At 39.3% G+C, this 14,730-nt stretch overlaps 1 protein-coding gene across 1 annotated transcript in view; it reads right to left on the bottom strand.

Annotated features, from left to right (window-relative positions):
- LOC115813811 (transcription factor SOX-6-like) overlaps positions 1–14,730 on the bottom strand; it is a 69,758-nt gene that overhangs the window by 15,797 nt on the left and 39,231 nt on the right. The window contains exons 4-6 of the mRNA XM_030776448.1: positions 13,259–13,345; positions 6,085–6,257; positions 5,003–5,071 (exon numbers count right to left, since the gene is read on the bottom strand). Of these exons, the coding sequence (XP_030632308.1) occupies positions 5,003–5,071; positions 6,085–6,257; positions 13,259–13,345 (329 nt within the window). The remainder of the gene's footprint in view (positions 1–5,002; positions 5,072–6,084; positions 6,258–13,258; positions 13,346–14,730) is intronic.

Raw genomic sequence — 14,730 nt, forward strand, 5'->3', positions numbered from 1 at the left:
AACATTCATACACAGACACATAGAGAGGGACACAGGGGGGGGGGGGGGGGGGGGGGGGGGGGGCAGACAGAGAACAGAGATCAGAAATAGCTAAAAACATAGCAGAGACAACGGATTAGAAGTACCCTACACACCGATGAGACTATAAAGATCAGAGACACTGTATGTACTACAGAGATACTGCATATCAGAAATACACCCCAGCCACACAACAATAGAGAGAGTTTGGAGACCTGAAATATCAAGCACACACAATGGACAGTTTGGATCAATTAATGATACATATGATTTTACACCTTTTATATTTTAGATTACAATCAGGCTAAATTAAATGATTGCATATATGAGTAGAGAGAGTGTCATGTTTTGTTTTTCTTGAGCTAACCAGGCGCTGATTCAAAATTCAGCCATTTAAAAAAGGGAACCTAAAGATTAATCATTTGAATTTGGAAACTCTGACTCTATATACCAAAAGGATTATAAATCATTACAATCCATGTTAACAAATATTGTATTGGTTTATTTAGAAGAAATAATGAACTTCACAGTAAAAAAAAAAAAAAAAAAAAAGATTCACTCCCACCCTCTGTATATTCCTAAATATCTAACTGATATTTAATCTTAACATTTTCAGCATATACTTAATTCTATAAGAGACAATACATAAAATAAATGGCACTCATCAGTTTTATACAGTGGCATTAAGGGATTCCAGAATGTAGACAGAGTGACACAGAAAACTGACTAAAGGACAGAAATTAGCATAAAGGCACTGAACACACTATAGACACCCATAACACACAAATACAGCAGAGATTAGAGATAGCAAACTGAGAGAGGAAGAAGATAGCGTGAATTACAAGGCAGCTAAAAAATCAAGACGAGATGAGAAACAACATTAGAAAAAAAAAAGATGAGAGGAGCTAAACATAGGGTTCACAACAAAGAGATCTAACAAAACAACATCTACTGCTAGATTCAGAACAACTTGCCCTGCCCTAACTATACACTTATTTGATCTGACTTTTTTGATCTTAGTAATTCGCCAAGTTGCATGTTTGATTCCTAGCATGGTTAATTTAGCACAAAGGCTTATTCTATAATGGCTACAACTAAAATAGATAAACAAATAATTATATCAGTACATAAAATCCATAAACTGAGATTCAACACTGCAGAGTGAAATATTCAGATATTTGTTAGTGTGAAGAACTAAGCGCAAAAAAAATATTCTCATCCCTGCAATTAGAGAAGGTAATAGCGAAGCGAGACAAAATGTAGACTCACTGGCCTGCAGCACTTGGGCTATATCCTGAAAGAGCATTTAAGCTCAAGAAATGAGATTTAAGTTTGTAAACACTTAAAACTATAAGGTTTGTACTCGATAGAACATATCAAAGGACAGCCCTTGGCGTTGCTCCCTAGAATCCCTTACTAGCATAGTTGATGGTTGTTCGGCTACATAATGAGTCTGTAAAAAGCACCCCCCCTTTCTCTCTCTCTCTCTCTCTCTCTCTCTCTCTCTCTCTCTCTCTCTCTCTGCCTCTCGTCTGTCTCCATCTCTCTCTATATTCAGCTGCTTCCATTCTATCCAAAGATATTTAATTTTTTAATGAGCTCTATAAAATATCTTCAGTGTTTTTCCACACTAGTGGTACGACACATCAGGTCTGAGTTTGTGGGGTTTCGTATTTCATGTAATAGTAAGATTAGATGAAAGGTGTAAACTAGTTAAGTAAAATAGTGGCTAAAAGAGCATGACACAGCAGGGGGAGAGCAGGCAGAAACAAGCAACCCCCCCTACCCCCAGGGCTCTAAGAATTACCTTTGCACTTACTCTTTCTCTCTCCCTTTCCAAATGTCTTTCTGTTTCTCTCTCTCTCTCTCTCTCTCTCTCTGTCTCTCTCTCTCTCTCACACACACATACACACACACACATATATATATATGTATTTTTTTTCTTCATGGACAATGATTTCACTTGCTGTTATTTTATTAGAATGTGTTTGTCTTGAAATGTGGGTAACCTAAATGAACAGTATAAATATGAAATGTGGTCGCAATTTATTGTGAATAACTGTAAAAAGATTATACATCCTGCATCCATACAGCAAACCTAACCTGTAAGGTAGTTGTATATTATTTCTTGCAACTGAGGTAGTCTTTCTTAGAAATGATGGCTCCTGGTTTTGTTTATTTGGAGTTGAAGAAAATTAGAGGCAAGGTCCATTCTTACAGCCTAGATACAAATGGACACTCAACCATTCAGTGATACTGGATGCCAAACAAGAATGAGAGGGAGAAAAAAAAAGATGATGTTGTGCCTTAAAATGGTGAAAAAAGGGGAACATAGCAGTCTATTCAGGTTGATCCTCTGGGAATGCTGGACCTCTCATTCTGAACAGCAAACAGAGGGGCTCCTCTCTGGGCTTCTGGGAGACAAATGGTTTGCCTCGCCACTCTGGCCCTAAGAAAACACGGACCCCCTCTTCGACTGTTCACCGACCTTACATAGAATATATTGTTTATGCTCCCCACTTTGGAGGGGAGAGGATGTGGAGAGACTTTTTGTGTGTTTCTGTGTGTGTGTGTGTGTGTGTGTGTGTTATAATTAAATTCTGTAAGGCCTCTCCTTTCCATGTCTTCTGGCCTAATAAGAACTCTGATACAGGTGATGAAAATTATTTGCAAGACAAAAATGAAACTAAAGAGAGAAAAGTAATGGATAATATCATTCTACCAGTAAATGTATTTGTTTTTAATGACGTGTAACTTTGTCGGGTCCATCATGTTAAGAAGAGGGTAATTAGTTAAAAAGAGAATGTGAGAGAGGGAGAGGGGAGGGGTGGGGTATATGTGTTTTTACGAATTTCTGTACATATTCCATTAAAAGCAATGAGACCAGGAGTTTGGGGGTTTTTGTTTGGCAAGCAAAGCTGCAGAGACATTTCTAGCCATTTTGGAACACCACAACTTTAAAAATATTCATTGATTATTTCAATATGTTTTTTTTAGCGACCTTTCGTCAGTTCTAGTATAAAGGATGGTTACAACCAGATTAAAAACACTTTATTTGACCATATTTCCTATGGTTCACCTAAAAAACTGAGCTTTACCAAATACATTTTGCAACTGAGCAGTCGTTTCTCTTTTTTTGTGTGTGTGCGGCCTCAAACACACATATGTGTCTAGTCAAAAGACAGGCCATAGAGAGTGGTGGAGGAGCTTGGGTATGCTGCAGCGCTGCAGTTGTTCATTAGCTCTCCATTAAGGCTTCAGTGTTGTGGTTGTTCCATGATGTTCTGAGCCCAGGGATATGCTGCACATGTGAAAGCAATTAAGCCATCAGGCCACAATGACACAAGCCTGTCAGCCACAGCTGAGCAGAGAGACCCTCCCACCCCCCCTCCACCCCCATGTTACCCCTTTAACTCCAGAACTCCCCCTGGAGCGTGTGTGTGTGTGTGTGTGTGTGTGTGAGAGAGAGAGAGAGAGAGAGAGAGAGAGACGGGAGCGAACAGGACAGTTTAATTATACTCATCTCCCAAAAAAAAAAAAAGACAAACTGTCAGAAGGTTTCATTTAACCCTTAGAGGAAGCCAGCTGTTGCTAAGCACCATTTAAGACTACATGCTTGTTTCATTTTGAACTATTAACAGACACAGGCCAAAAAAAAAAAAAAAAAGGTTGAGAAAAGAAAAAAGAAGCGGGGTAAACAAGAAATCACCGTGCTGGTGAACACGTAAATAATCAAATACACAGTTAACGTACGCATTATTGCCTATGAGCGATACACCCTGCCAACAGTTTAAAAAATTGAACACATGAAGAACATGCTGAAACAGTGCCCAGTTACTAATGTGAAATTTGATTCACTTCACTGGCACGGAAGGAGAGAGAGGCCCAGAACAGCAGCCACAGCGTAACAGAGTGTGCCTGAGCGTGGCTGGCTTGAAAAGTAGCTCTGGATTTGATAAATGAAGTCAGGCCAATTCTGAGAGGTTACATTAAAAGTCAAACAATTTAAAGGAGTCGCATAAACAGTTTTTTAGACTGTCACCGATCTGCCGACAGAATCTCTGGAAAATTAAAAATGACTTTAAAGAAAAAAGAAAAGAAATACAAAAACGATAAACAAACAGGCTCAGGGAGGTTGTTATGCCCATTTTCGTCCCACGGTCACTTCAGGTAACTTTGAACGTTTGCGTACACAGAAGGCTTAGGTCTCAGTTGCATTTACTGTCCTTTACAGAGTGGGCCAGTTTATTACGGAGGTTAATGGAATCTGATGCTCTGTTTATTAAAAGTAAGAAAGAGAGCTCTATAAAAGAGAGGAACTCTATAACGCTGCTGCCGAATGTTCTCCTACACCCAGCCTCGGCTCTAAGCTAAAGCTGTCCGCAGTGTGAACAGTGCAGTTAGTCTCAGTTCACTGATATTAGCTCAAAGGAAGGAGGCAGAAGGTGATCACATATCTCCAAGAAGTAGGTCAGTGGGACAGAGAGGAAAGAAAATGGAGAAATAAAAATCATAAATGTCAAATTGGAGAAATTTGGGTGTAATTACCATTCCTTTGAACGGGGTGACTGAACAGTGGGTCACATTAAAATATTAGCAATTGCTCTACTTTACACAACTTACACAGGTGAATTTTACACTTTTTATCATTTGAAATCTGCAACACTACTAGCAAGCAATTATTTGAATGTAGATATCATTTCTGATGTTTCAAAGGTAATGAAGAAATGGATGAGAGTGACAGACACATGGATTGATGAAATAAGTTTGCATGTATCCAGGAACACTGTTGGCCGATACAGGAAATCTAGGCTTCATCACCAATTAAGACTGAACAATCCACTTATTGAGGCCTTCATGAAGAATCCAGTAACAAGACTGATTCTGAAAAGCCTCAGTAAAATATAGACAGCGAAAACCCAGACGTTAACAAAGTGTGATTCCACGGCCCGTCAGAAAGGGTGTAAAAACACACGGCACTCACCTGGATCTGCTGCTGAAGAACGTTGATCTTGTGCTGCTGCTGCAGAAGCTGCTGCTGTTGCCGTGCAATCTTAAGATAAATCAGAGAAAGACAATACCGAACCGTCAGAGGACGAATGAGCCAAATCGATCATTACACTAGTGTGAAACAGGCAAATTCAACTTGCACTGAAGGTTGGACTAGTTCTAGACAACAGACACCAGAAGACTGGCAGCAGACTAAAGCAAATGAAAACAAGTGAAGAGGGAGTCGATATGAGATATGACATAACCAAAGGGAGACAAAGAATAGAGGAGGAACAAGATGAAGGGATGAGCTGGTTTAGGTAATGGAGTGAAAGACATTAAAAAGTACATCCTTGGAAAAAAAATAAGAAACTGAAAAGGTTTATTATAGCAAACTACCTGCTGGGAGATGACTGCCTAAAGTACAGCACTGGAGCAGCCACATTATGGGGCTTCTGTATTGTACTTTACAGAACAAACAAGTCTGACTAACCCATAGTTAACCCCTGCGCATGAACTCTTCTTGACTGTGAGCAAGCGTAATCTCTTAATACAATCTTTGTTGAAGTACAGTGTATACCCTTGTTTTTTACCTGCAGGTGGATTTTGATGGCATAGCAGATGACATTTATTGACTATCATAGATTTATTCCATCATATCCACTGTCACTTCAGCGCTTGATGAGTAACTGTCAGGACACAACTTGTTTTTTCCTATTAGCTTGTGGCCTCAGAAGATCTCATGGTGTACTTCACTAAACCCTCAAGATACTTCAAGAGTTACAAAATCGTCCTTCCAGATGTTTGGATATTATCTTATTTTCAGATGCTGACTACTGAGCAGTCAGCATTCTTTTGGTCCAGTAGAAAAGAGGCACCTATATCTGCACTCTAGTGTTGAACAAAGGACTTCTTCTGTTTCTTCAAATTGGCGCATGACCCCGCAAACCTATGATCTAGTCTGTACTCTCTTTACCTTTGTGTGTGTGGTAATTATGTCTCACTTAATGAGTAAAGAAAAATTGACCATAACTCCAAATCATGAAGTAACTGGTCCTCTTTTTCAGTTGCTCTCACCTGCTCCTGCTGTTGGCGGGCTAGCTCCATTTGTTGCCTCTGTTTTTCCATCTGAGAGGCCGCCATCTTCTTCTGTTCGTCGTGGGCGGCCAGGAGCTGCTCCCTCAGGCTGATAAGCTGTGTAATCATAGTGGAGAGCTGTCTCTCTTTCTCCTCTAAACTCTCTGGAGTTCCTGCCAAAAGAAGAGAGAATTTGTATCGGGGGAGAGAGTGTTTCCGTTTCTGAAACTAGAGCTATAAATTAAGGTTACTTGTAAGTTCACCTGATCGGTGCACAGTACACAGTGTGGATACATGCTATAACATAGTACAAGTCACTGATTACAAACTGTGTACGTAAATGTATGGATACCGGACAGTTTTATCAAAGAAAAACTCCCCCAAGAGTACAGGAGGATCATATTATAAGAACGCATAAACTTTCCACCTTCACAAGGAATCTTCTGTTGAACAAAAGCTGGGAGCATTATCAATCATCATTCATCCAACCTTTGTTCCTGATACTCATGAGATGGATTATATTGTCAAAGCATTTGCCACAAAAAAAAAGAAGAGAATGCATCTTTTGAAAAATTAGGAATAATGCTTTCATGCCCTGATGAAAGTTAAACGGAAGCATCTGATTCCAGACACCTGATTCTGCTGAGGTCCTTTTGATGATGGTTAATGTGCTGATTAAGTACATCAAACAATCTTTTCTCTTGTCTCATTTCTCTTTGACACAACCACAGGGAGCCAGACATTTCTCATAACACATAAAGTCTTCGTGTTGTATTCATATTTGATGATCATGATCTTTGGTTTGTTTGAAATGCTGGAAGACGTCCTGTGAAAACGCATGGACAGTTGAGGATAGAGCAAGGTGCATGGTTATCATTTGCAGGAGGTACATAGTAGCATTGCATATGAATCTGACATGATTTTCAGGTGTTGGTATGATTTCAATAAACATTTTTGGAGATTGGGCTGCAGTTGCAGTGCAGATTGTTTAGAAATTAATCTTGGATGCTTACAGAGATCACAAGATCAGAGACCAGACAGTAACAAAGACCTGAAGCTTGACAAGTTATTGGCCTTATATTTTCCCTTAGGGTATCCTCCTTTATTCTCCTCCTCCCTTTGTACCCTTGTTCTTCATAGGTTCATTTCTAGAGTCTCTAAGGGATGTCCTTCCCATTCTAGAGGTCCGTAATCAAACCTAACTCCTGATTTGTGTGATCTCTCCAGTGAAGTGGGTGCTTCATCTTAACAGGCCCTGTCAGCTTCAAGTCCCTCTGAGTGCCATTTACTTAACGGTCATCCCGTGAGTGACTGTGAATCAGAGCTATGCTTTTCCATTTGTCCGACTGGAGGTGCCTTCAGTTCACCAGCCGAACTGACCTCTATTTCACGTGGCTGCACATGGCCCCTGTACAACACATCTGTTAAAGAGATATATTCAGCATTGATTTGCATTAATCTCTGCCCATACTGATTAATGTCTACTTCTTTAGCAAACCCCAAGAGACCACTACATTCACTATCACCACCACTACTGCTGGACTGCAAAGGGGAAAAAAATACTTGGGCTGAAATTCCTCTGTCACACAGTCAGAAAAGCTGTAGTTTTTTAAGGGTCTTTTACAGGTGTGTATGTTTGCGTAAGACGTGTGCCATAGAAGAGGGAATATGTCTTCTTATGTGTATGTATGCGCCCGTGTGTGTGTGTAACTGTGTGTGTAACTGTGTGTCTGTGTGTGCGCTGGTGTGTGAGGGGGCTACATTGAGAGCTGTGGGAGTTAGCCCTGGGGCCATATGTGGGGATTGCGCGATGGCACAAACTCTGGCAGAATACTAACAGTGGCTGCATTGTGTTGGTGTCAGGGCCTGCATTGTGCAGGGCCTAGACTACTCCCTGGGTGGGAAGAGAGGGTCTGTGTCCACTGCTTTTTCTTTATTCTTCCTTTACTCTGTTCCTTTACACTCTCTTATTCCTTTTTCTTCTTTTCTGCTCTTCTCATGCTCTCTCCCTCTCTATTCTTTTCTCCCTCATTCCTCTGGCTTCCCCATGGCTCAGTTTCCTCTGTATATTTCCATCTTTTGAGTCAAATGATATTCTCCTTTAAAAGATTTTTTTTCTTTACAAAATTCTTTTACAACATTCCAGAAGTATTCTAATCATTCTGCTTTTCAGATGGCAAAGAAAATCAATTAAAATCCCAATTTTAATTGGGCAAGATGTTTTTCTCTGTCTGCTTTAGGAATGTGCTGCATTCATTTACCATCTTAGCAGCTCTGCTGTTACAATAGCAAAAATCAACATCCATGCCAGAAACAGGCTGGTGAATTTTAGTAACACACCTCACAAAGCAGACAGATCATAAGGATGCCTTTGACTTCTGAGGGCCACCAAACAAACACACTCAGAGAAATGGGAATGATACCATGAGAGACAGAGGGGAAACAGAGGAGGAATAGCACAGTAAGGTAAATAGTCTGACCCAGAATGTGGCAGAGAGAAGATATAAATTTGACTGGTACACAACACCACTGATAAGTATCCTTTACGTGCTGCCCTGACAGAAGTACAAGCATAAAATGAGATGCCTTCTCACTCGCTAAATATCCTATGATCAAGTGTTCTTTAACTGGCTGCTTCCTTGCAACAGGCCTGAAACAGGCTTTTTTATTTTTATTTTTTGAGACAGTTGATTCAGGCTAAATGAGGGTAGTACATTGATGTGTCCTCCTAAGAGCCCCCAACCAATGTTTCCTTCCCTGCTCTTTTGACGCCCCCTGTGAAGATGTAACGTGTGTAAAGATCCACCTCCACTGCTAGTGACACTTGCATCATCTGGCCCAGTATAAATTCCCAGCCTCAGCTTCAAACAGCTTAAAACAAATTAAAAACTAAAATGACTGGCTGAAATTATGAAAACACTGGGAACAGAGCTGCCAGAAAGACGTTTAGGTTTAAATGTCCGACGATAAAAGACACCTTCACGGATTGTTTTACACATGCAAACAACCTGAAAGTCATTTTAATAAGAAATGTAAATACATCTTGAACAACGTTAAACATTTACACAGCAGCATAACTAACAGATTTTTTTTCTGTGAGCAGAGCTCAGTACCCCATAAACATCTTAACTAAAGAATAAACATCTTTATTAAAGCGTGACCAAATGTTTTTAAATGTGCAAAACCAAAAACATGTACATCGCAAAGTGTAACAGGCCAGCAGAAAGCTTTGTCAAATGAAAACAGCACAAAGAACCCAGCACCTTACAAAGAACATCACTCCCATTTGATGTTCAGTGCATGTTACAACCTTGGATTCCTAACGTGACAAGATGCAACTGCATCTACTTCCCTGTGTCCTGAGGCTACAATATGACATAATCCCTGCCAAAAAACATCAATGTTAAATATGAAAACAAGTCAAGTTATGCCGTTATTGATCCTTAAATGACTCTGCTGAGACACGAATCGTGTCTCTTTGGGTCAACTTCAAGTGCATGAACAGAAACAAAAAATAATCAAATAAACTAATAAACCTACTTCTCCATTTTAATCACTGTTAGGTTTTAACTCATTTACAGGTGCAAGCGCAAGCTTATATTTCAGCTGGTTTACTAGACTATGAAGCTCCGAAGTGCAAAGAGTTTCCTTTGAAGAAATACCACAAGGTCTTTCAATCAAAATAAATCAGTGAACATCAACTTATTTATTTTCAAATTACTAATGAGAGGATGACTACAGTATCAATGACTGATAGTGACAAAGCTGTAGAAATATTGGAAGAGGCAAACTGGGACTGAATGTATCCTCATGCTAATAGGCACGTATACAGAGTGTAGCCCTTACGTTACCTGGACTAAAATAATCAATGCTTTGGGGCAAGGTGAACAGAGAGAGCCCAACAGATTCTGAAAAACAAAACAAAACAAGATAGAGCAGAATCTCCCACCAAATAAACATTTTGGTGATGGATATCAGGTCCAGTAATTGTCTGTATGTCTCTGTATTACAGGAGAAGGACTGATTCTTGAAGTGTCTTAACCTTATTTTGGGTGAGATACCCATATGTTACAACAAAGGCTCCCCTGCTGGAAGACAGACATATTTTGGCAGAGCTGCTCGGGATATCTTTAAACCACCCCTTCAAAACAGGGTCCAAGTGGTCTCACAGAGGAGTCATTGCCCAGTCAGTTCTATCACTTTCTCACGGACAGTATGAAAAAAAAGTCAATTGCTCAACCCAACAAGGATCCATTTGCAAGTTCCAGTGAGGCTGAATCAAGTGACTGTTCCATTTTGAGTGTTTGGAGGTGTTTCTTTTCCGCAAAGGAAATGCTCATGATTTTTCGAGGGGAGGTCAAAATGCCCTTTCATGGAAAGGTGGAGAAGGGCTGGATTGTTTGCGAATAAGCATTTGATTCAAATTGCACAGCATCAACACGGTTGAGTTTCAATAAATCGTTTGTTGACCAGCATCTCGGCTCAAGGGAAATTTACATTCCTGTGTAAACAGAACAGACACACCCCTCCCCTCCCTTTCTCTCGTCCCGTTTCTTTTTGGGAAGGCACAGTGGAGAAGTTACATGAATAAATAAAGGTTCTATTTCATTTGTCAAATACAGCATAACAAAACTAAATCAGCACAACAAGATCTAAACATTTACTGTCTAATGGTGTCAGCAAAGGCCCCAGTCATCAGCAGGGCTAAATACACAAAAACCTTCAAAAACAATCAGTCTCTCTCTGCAGTATTTTATGTCAGTGGACCAGTGATAACCATAACACATTCAACTTTCAACGTAAAACTAGGAACAGTCCGATTTTAGAATTTGGGACTGATTTAATTGGGGTTGATTCAGCACAGTCAAGAGACAAAAGCAAGATCCTTCTTTTTCTTCTTCTTCTTCTTCTTCTTTTTCTTCTCCTTCTATCATTATTATTATTATTATTATTATTATTATTATTATTATTATTATTATTATTATTATCAGAACAACTGCACAAAGCCCATCAAAGGAATGACTGAATAAATGAGCGCACAGGCAAAATGTGCAGGCTGGTTCAAACAGGCACTGAAAAGTATGACAACGGTCGACTGAACCATAATATGGCACAACATAGCATGATTCAATGTGAGATGTTAACAAGCAGATATCTAGGTTGTATTTTTCATGAAAATTGATCATAAACTTAAAATAAACTTTAAAATAAAATTTTAAATAAATCTAAAATAAACTACATTGATTTACCATCCTATTAAGGGTGGTAGCTGTGTCAACAGCGAATTTCCAAGTTAATGACTTTTTACACACCAAATCGGCTAAAAAAAAAAGGGGGGGGGGGGTTGTCAGAGATGGCAGTGGTGAGACAAGGCAGTAGTTTCACCATAGTAAACTCTCCTCATCGCAGGCAAATTTGACTTGTGCTTTTGTCTCTTAAATCAGTTGTCAGCATAAGATAAACGAAACCTGACAAATGATGAACAAAGCACAATTTGACCAATATTAGTTAGTTATACAGAGGGACTGAGCACTCAATTCTATTTTAAAAGATGGCACATAAAAATATAAGACATCTTCAAAATCTCAATAAGGACATACAGTTAGCACAAAAAGAGAAGTCCTGGCATTAAAGTATATCTGAAATAACTTGGCCATGAAGCATAGTAAAGCAGGCCTATAATATGAAGTACCTGACTTTAGTCAATGATCTAGACAAATTAAAAAAAAAAAAAAACTCAACAGTTAGAAGTCAATTTAAAGTTTGATTTGAAGATGATCTCAGGTCACCTCTGTTTTGCTTGTGATTTTATTGTATGTACAGAAAAGCAAACGCCTGCGTCGTATACATTACGAGACGTCTCCATTCTGCTGTTCTGTTTTTTGTGTGAACATGCGAGCACAACAATATGTTTGAAATACTGTATTATTGCTCTATAGATAGAGCTAGAGTAAAGAGCCCTGGGTTCTCAGTGTAAACTCAGTGACAGCAGTGCAAGGCCAGTGTGCAGCAGGACGCTTTTCATCTGTGAATGTCAGCAATCCTGTGCAAGCTCATTCGCCATTCATCTCCCAGCCCGTTTGCTCGTGTGGCCTTTCATATCGATTTTAATCCCACAATTGAGGACAGGGGCGGGGGGGAGGGGGGATTTTTAGCCCAACGCTGTAGGTCTTCAGCGTGCGGTGCTTTCTGTTGTGCGCCTTTGTTTGCGTTTTAATTAAGCAGACCTTGTCTGTCTCTGACGCTGTGACTCCTCTTTAATTGCCACAATTTGAGTTGGTTAGAGTTCAAACACAGGGGAGAGAGGAAGCAAAGGTGTCTGCATGTATATGCGTGCGTGTGTGTCTGCGTGTGTGTGTGTGTGTGTGTATGTGTGGGTGCAGAAGAGAGAGAGACACACATAGACAAAGACAGAGAGGAGGAAGTGATGCATATATGATGCCCTTTCAGTCTGGCTCAAAAATGAAAATCGTAACCTGTTTAAATCATAACAAAATTATTCATATCAACATGTTTTATGATTTTTTTTTCTGTGAAAAAAACAATTGAGCCTTGTTTGGTGCTTCAAGGGTGCTCCAAAGCCTTGTAATAATGAATTCATTTTAATCCTTACAGAGATCTTTTTAAAACATCTGAATTCGAAATTTTTGAGCAAATTACAAACTACAGCTGTATCTTACAGTAAACAGACTCATAACATTAAAATCTATGCTCTGCGGTGCATCTTCAGCCTCATACAACAGATTTACTGATCTTTCGATTTTAACATTCAACATTATAGTTAAATTGGACAAAATAATTCTAAACAGTGTCTTCAAATGGTTACCACAGTAAGTTGCCTATACTTGATGTATTACTTGTGAAATTCAGGCAAACAAATGACAGAGGAGATGGGGCTCGGTCTATTGTTGTAAAGGCATCTGTGACTGCAGATATGAGAAGCATATTTTGAATAGGAATTTCTTTTATCGAGAGGAACAGTTTTCTTCTCCATTTGTAATTGGCGTATTGAACAAAATGTCCATTTATGTCTGCTTGCATGATCATCATCCTTTCATTTACATTTACTTTTCAGCATTCTTACAATTGACAATTCATGTCATCTTTCAGCATTTATGAAAAGCACAGCATTTGACACGACATTGTGGAACATGTTAATCAACCTCAGTCTCACCTTTGACTTCTCCCAGCAGCTCATTGGCATTCAGTCTGTCAACTCTCTCCTTCCAATCTCTGGAGAGTAACCGATCCACGTTCGTGTCTGCATAGCCGAACACAGAGAAAGAAAGAGACTTAACAATGCCAGAAACCAAAAGAAAAAAACCCTCAAATTCACTTACTTTTACTTATTCACTTCCATGACACATCACAGAAATATTATAGCTTGTTTTTAGATTTACCCATGCAATGGGTAAAATAATCTGCTTGTAAAATCCAGGCAGTTTATAGGGCTGTTTTTTTTTGTTTGTTTGTTTGTTTTTAAATCAAATAAATAAATAAATAAATCGATATCATAAGTCACATTTTCCTCAAGTTGTCTACTTCTTCAAATTTAATCAAAATGAAAAAATCAAAGCCCACAAATGGAGCTGCCCACAATGTAGCTTTAATCAACCCTCAAACAGTGATGCCCCATACATTTTCAACCAGATTAACCAAGGGCTTGTGAATAAGCCTTATAGTGTATAAGAAGGCTATTTGTTTATTGTGGGACTACGCATGTGAAGAAGTGGGCATTCTTTTGTCTTAAGGGAAAGAAAAAGAAAGCTCTGGGATTTTTTTCCAGATTAAAAATGGTTATATGGACAATGGTTCATTTATAAACTTGATCCTAACAAAAGGTTCAGGCTTCCCAAGCACATGGGTATTGTGTGTGGCTTAGAGTTTGGCTAACATGTAGGCTATTGTGGTCATGGGGTGCCTTGTGAGAAGTACACATTGGCTATTTCAATCCACTTAGACGATAGATGTTTACAGTGGATTATGATTATTGTAAATAAGTTAATGCTGCTATGAATCACATGGGGGGGGGGGGGGGGGGGGTGTACATAAACAGAGCTGTTCTAACCATTTGTAAGGACATGTGTTTGGGATGTATGCTTTGTTTGGGATGAAAAAAATGCAAGTGTACTTTCCAAGTTTCTCCATCTTGGTTCCTATGACTGGTCATAAGTTCTTTCTTTCCCTCCACTTTTCAATTCTGTGACTGTTCTATGAGCTTTAAATCTAGAGTAGTAATATACACGACCTAAAATTTGTGTTTAATTTATCTCAACGGCCTGAAAGATGAACATGAAGGAGGCACAATATGTGATTGTGTATGCTCGGTCCTAATATTTACTGCCTTGGGACAGAGGAGCTCTTGCACAGTTAAAGCTAAACACACTCTAGTAGAGCACACATATATTAGCATTAGGTCTAAGATTTACAGACGCACTTAGGGAAGAAAACACAACCTGTAACTCTACGCCACATCTGTGTCTATTTCCCAGTCCTCGCAGCACAGTGACGGAGAATTTATACCCTCCTCTGATAAACACATTCGAACAGAGAAGTAGAGGAGCAAAGACACTCAAAGGAGCAAAGAGAGGAGCATTGTTTGCCTAAAATGGATTGGAATGGATCAACACACCCAAAGATGTTAGA

This window comes from Chanos chanos, chromosome 1 (genome assembly GCF_902362185.1).
Source record: "Chanos chanos chromosome 1, fChaCha1.1, whole genome shotgun sequence".
NCBI classification, from domain to species: Eukaryota; Metazoa; Chordata; class Actinopteri; order Gonorynchiformes; family Chanidae; genus Chanos; species Chanos chanos.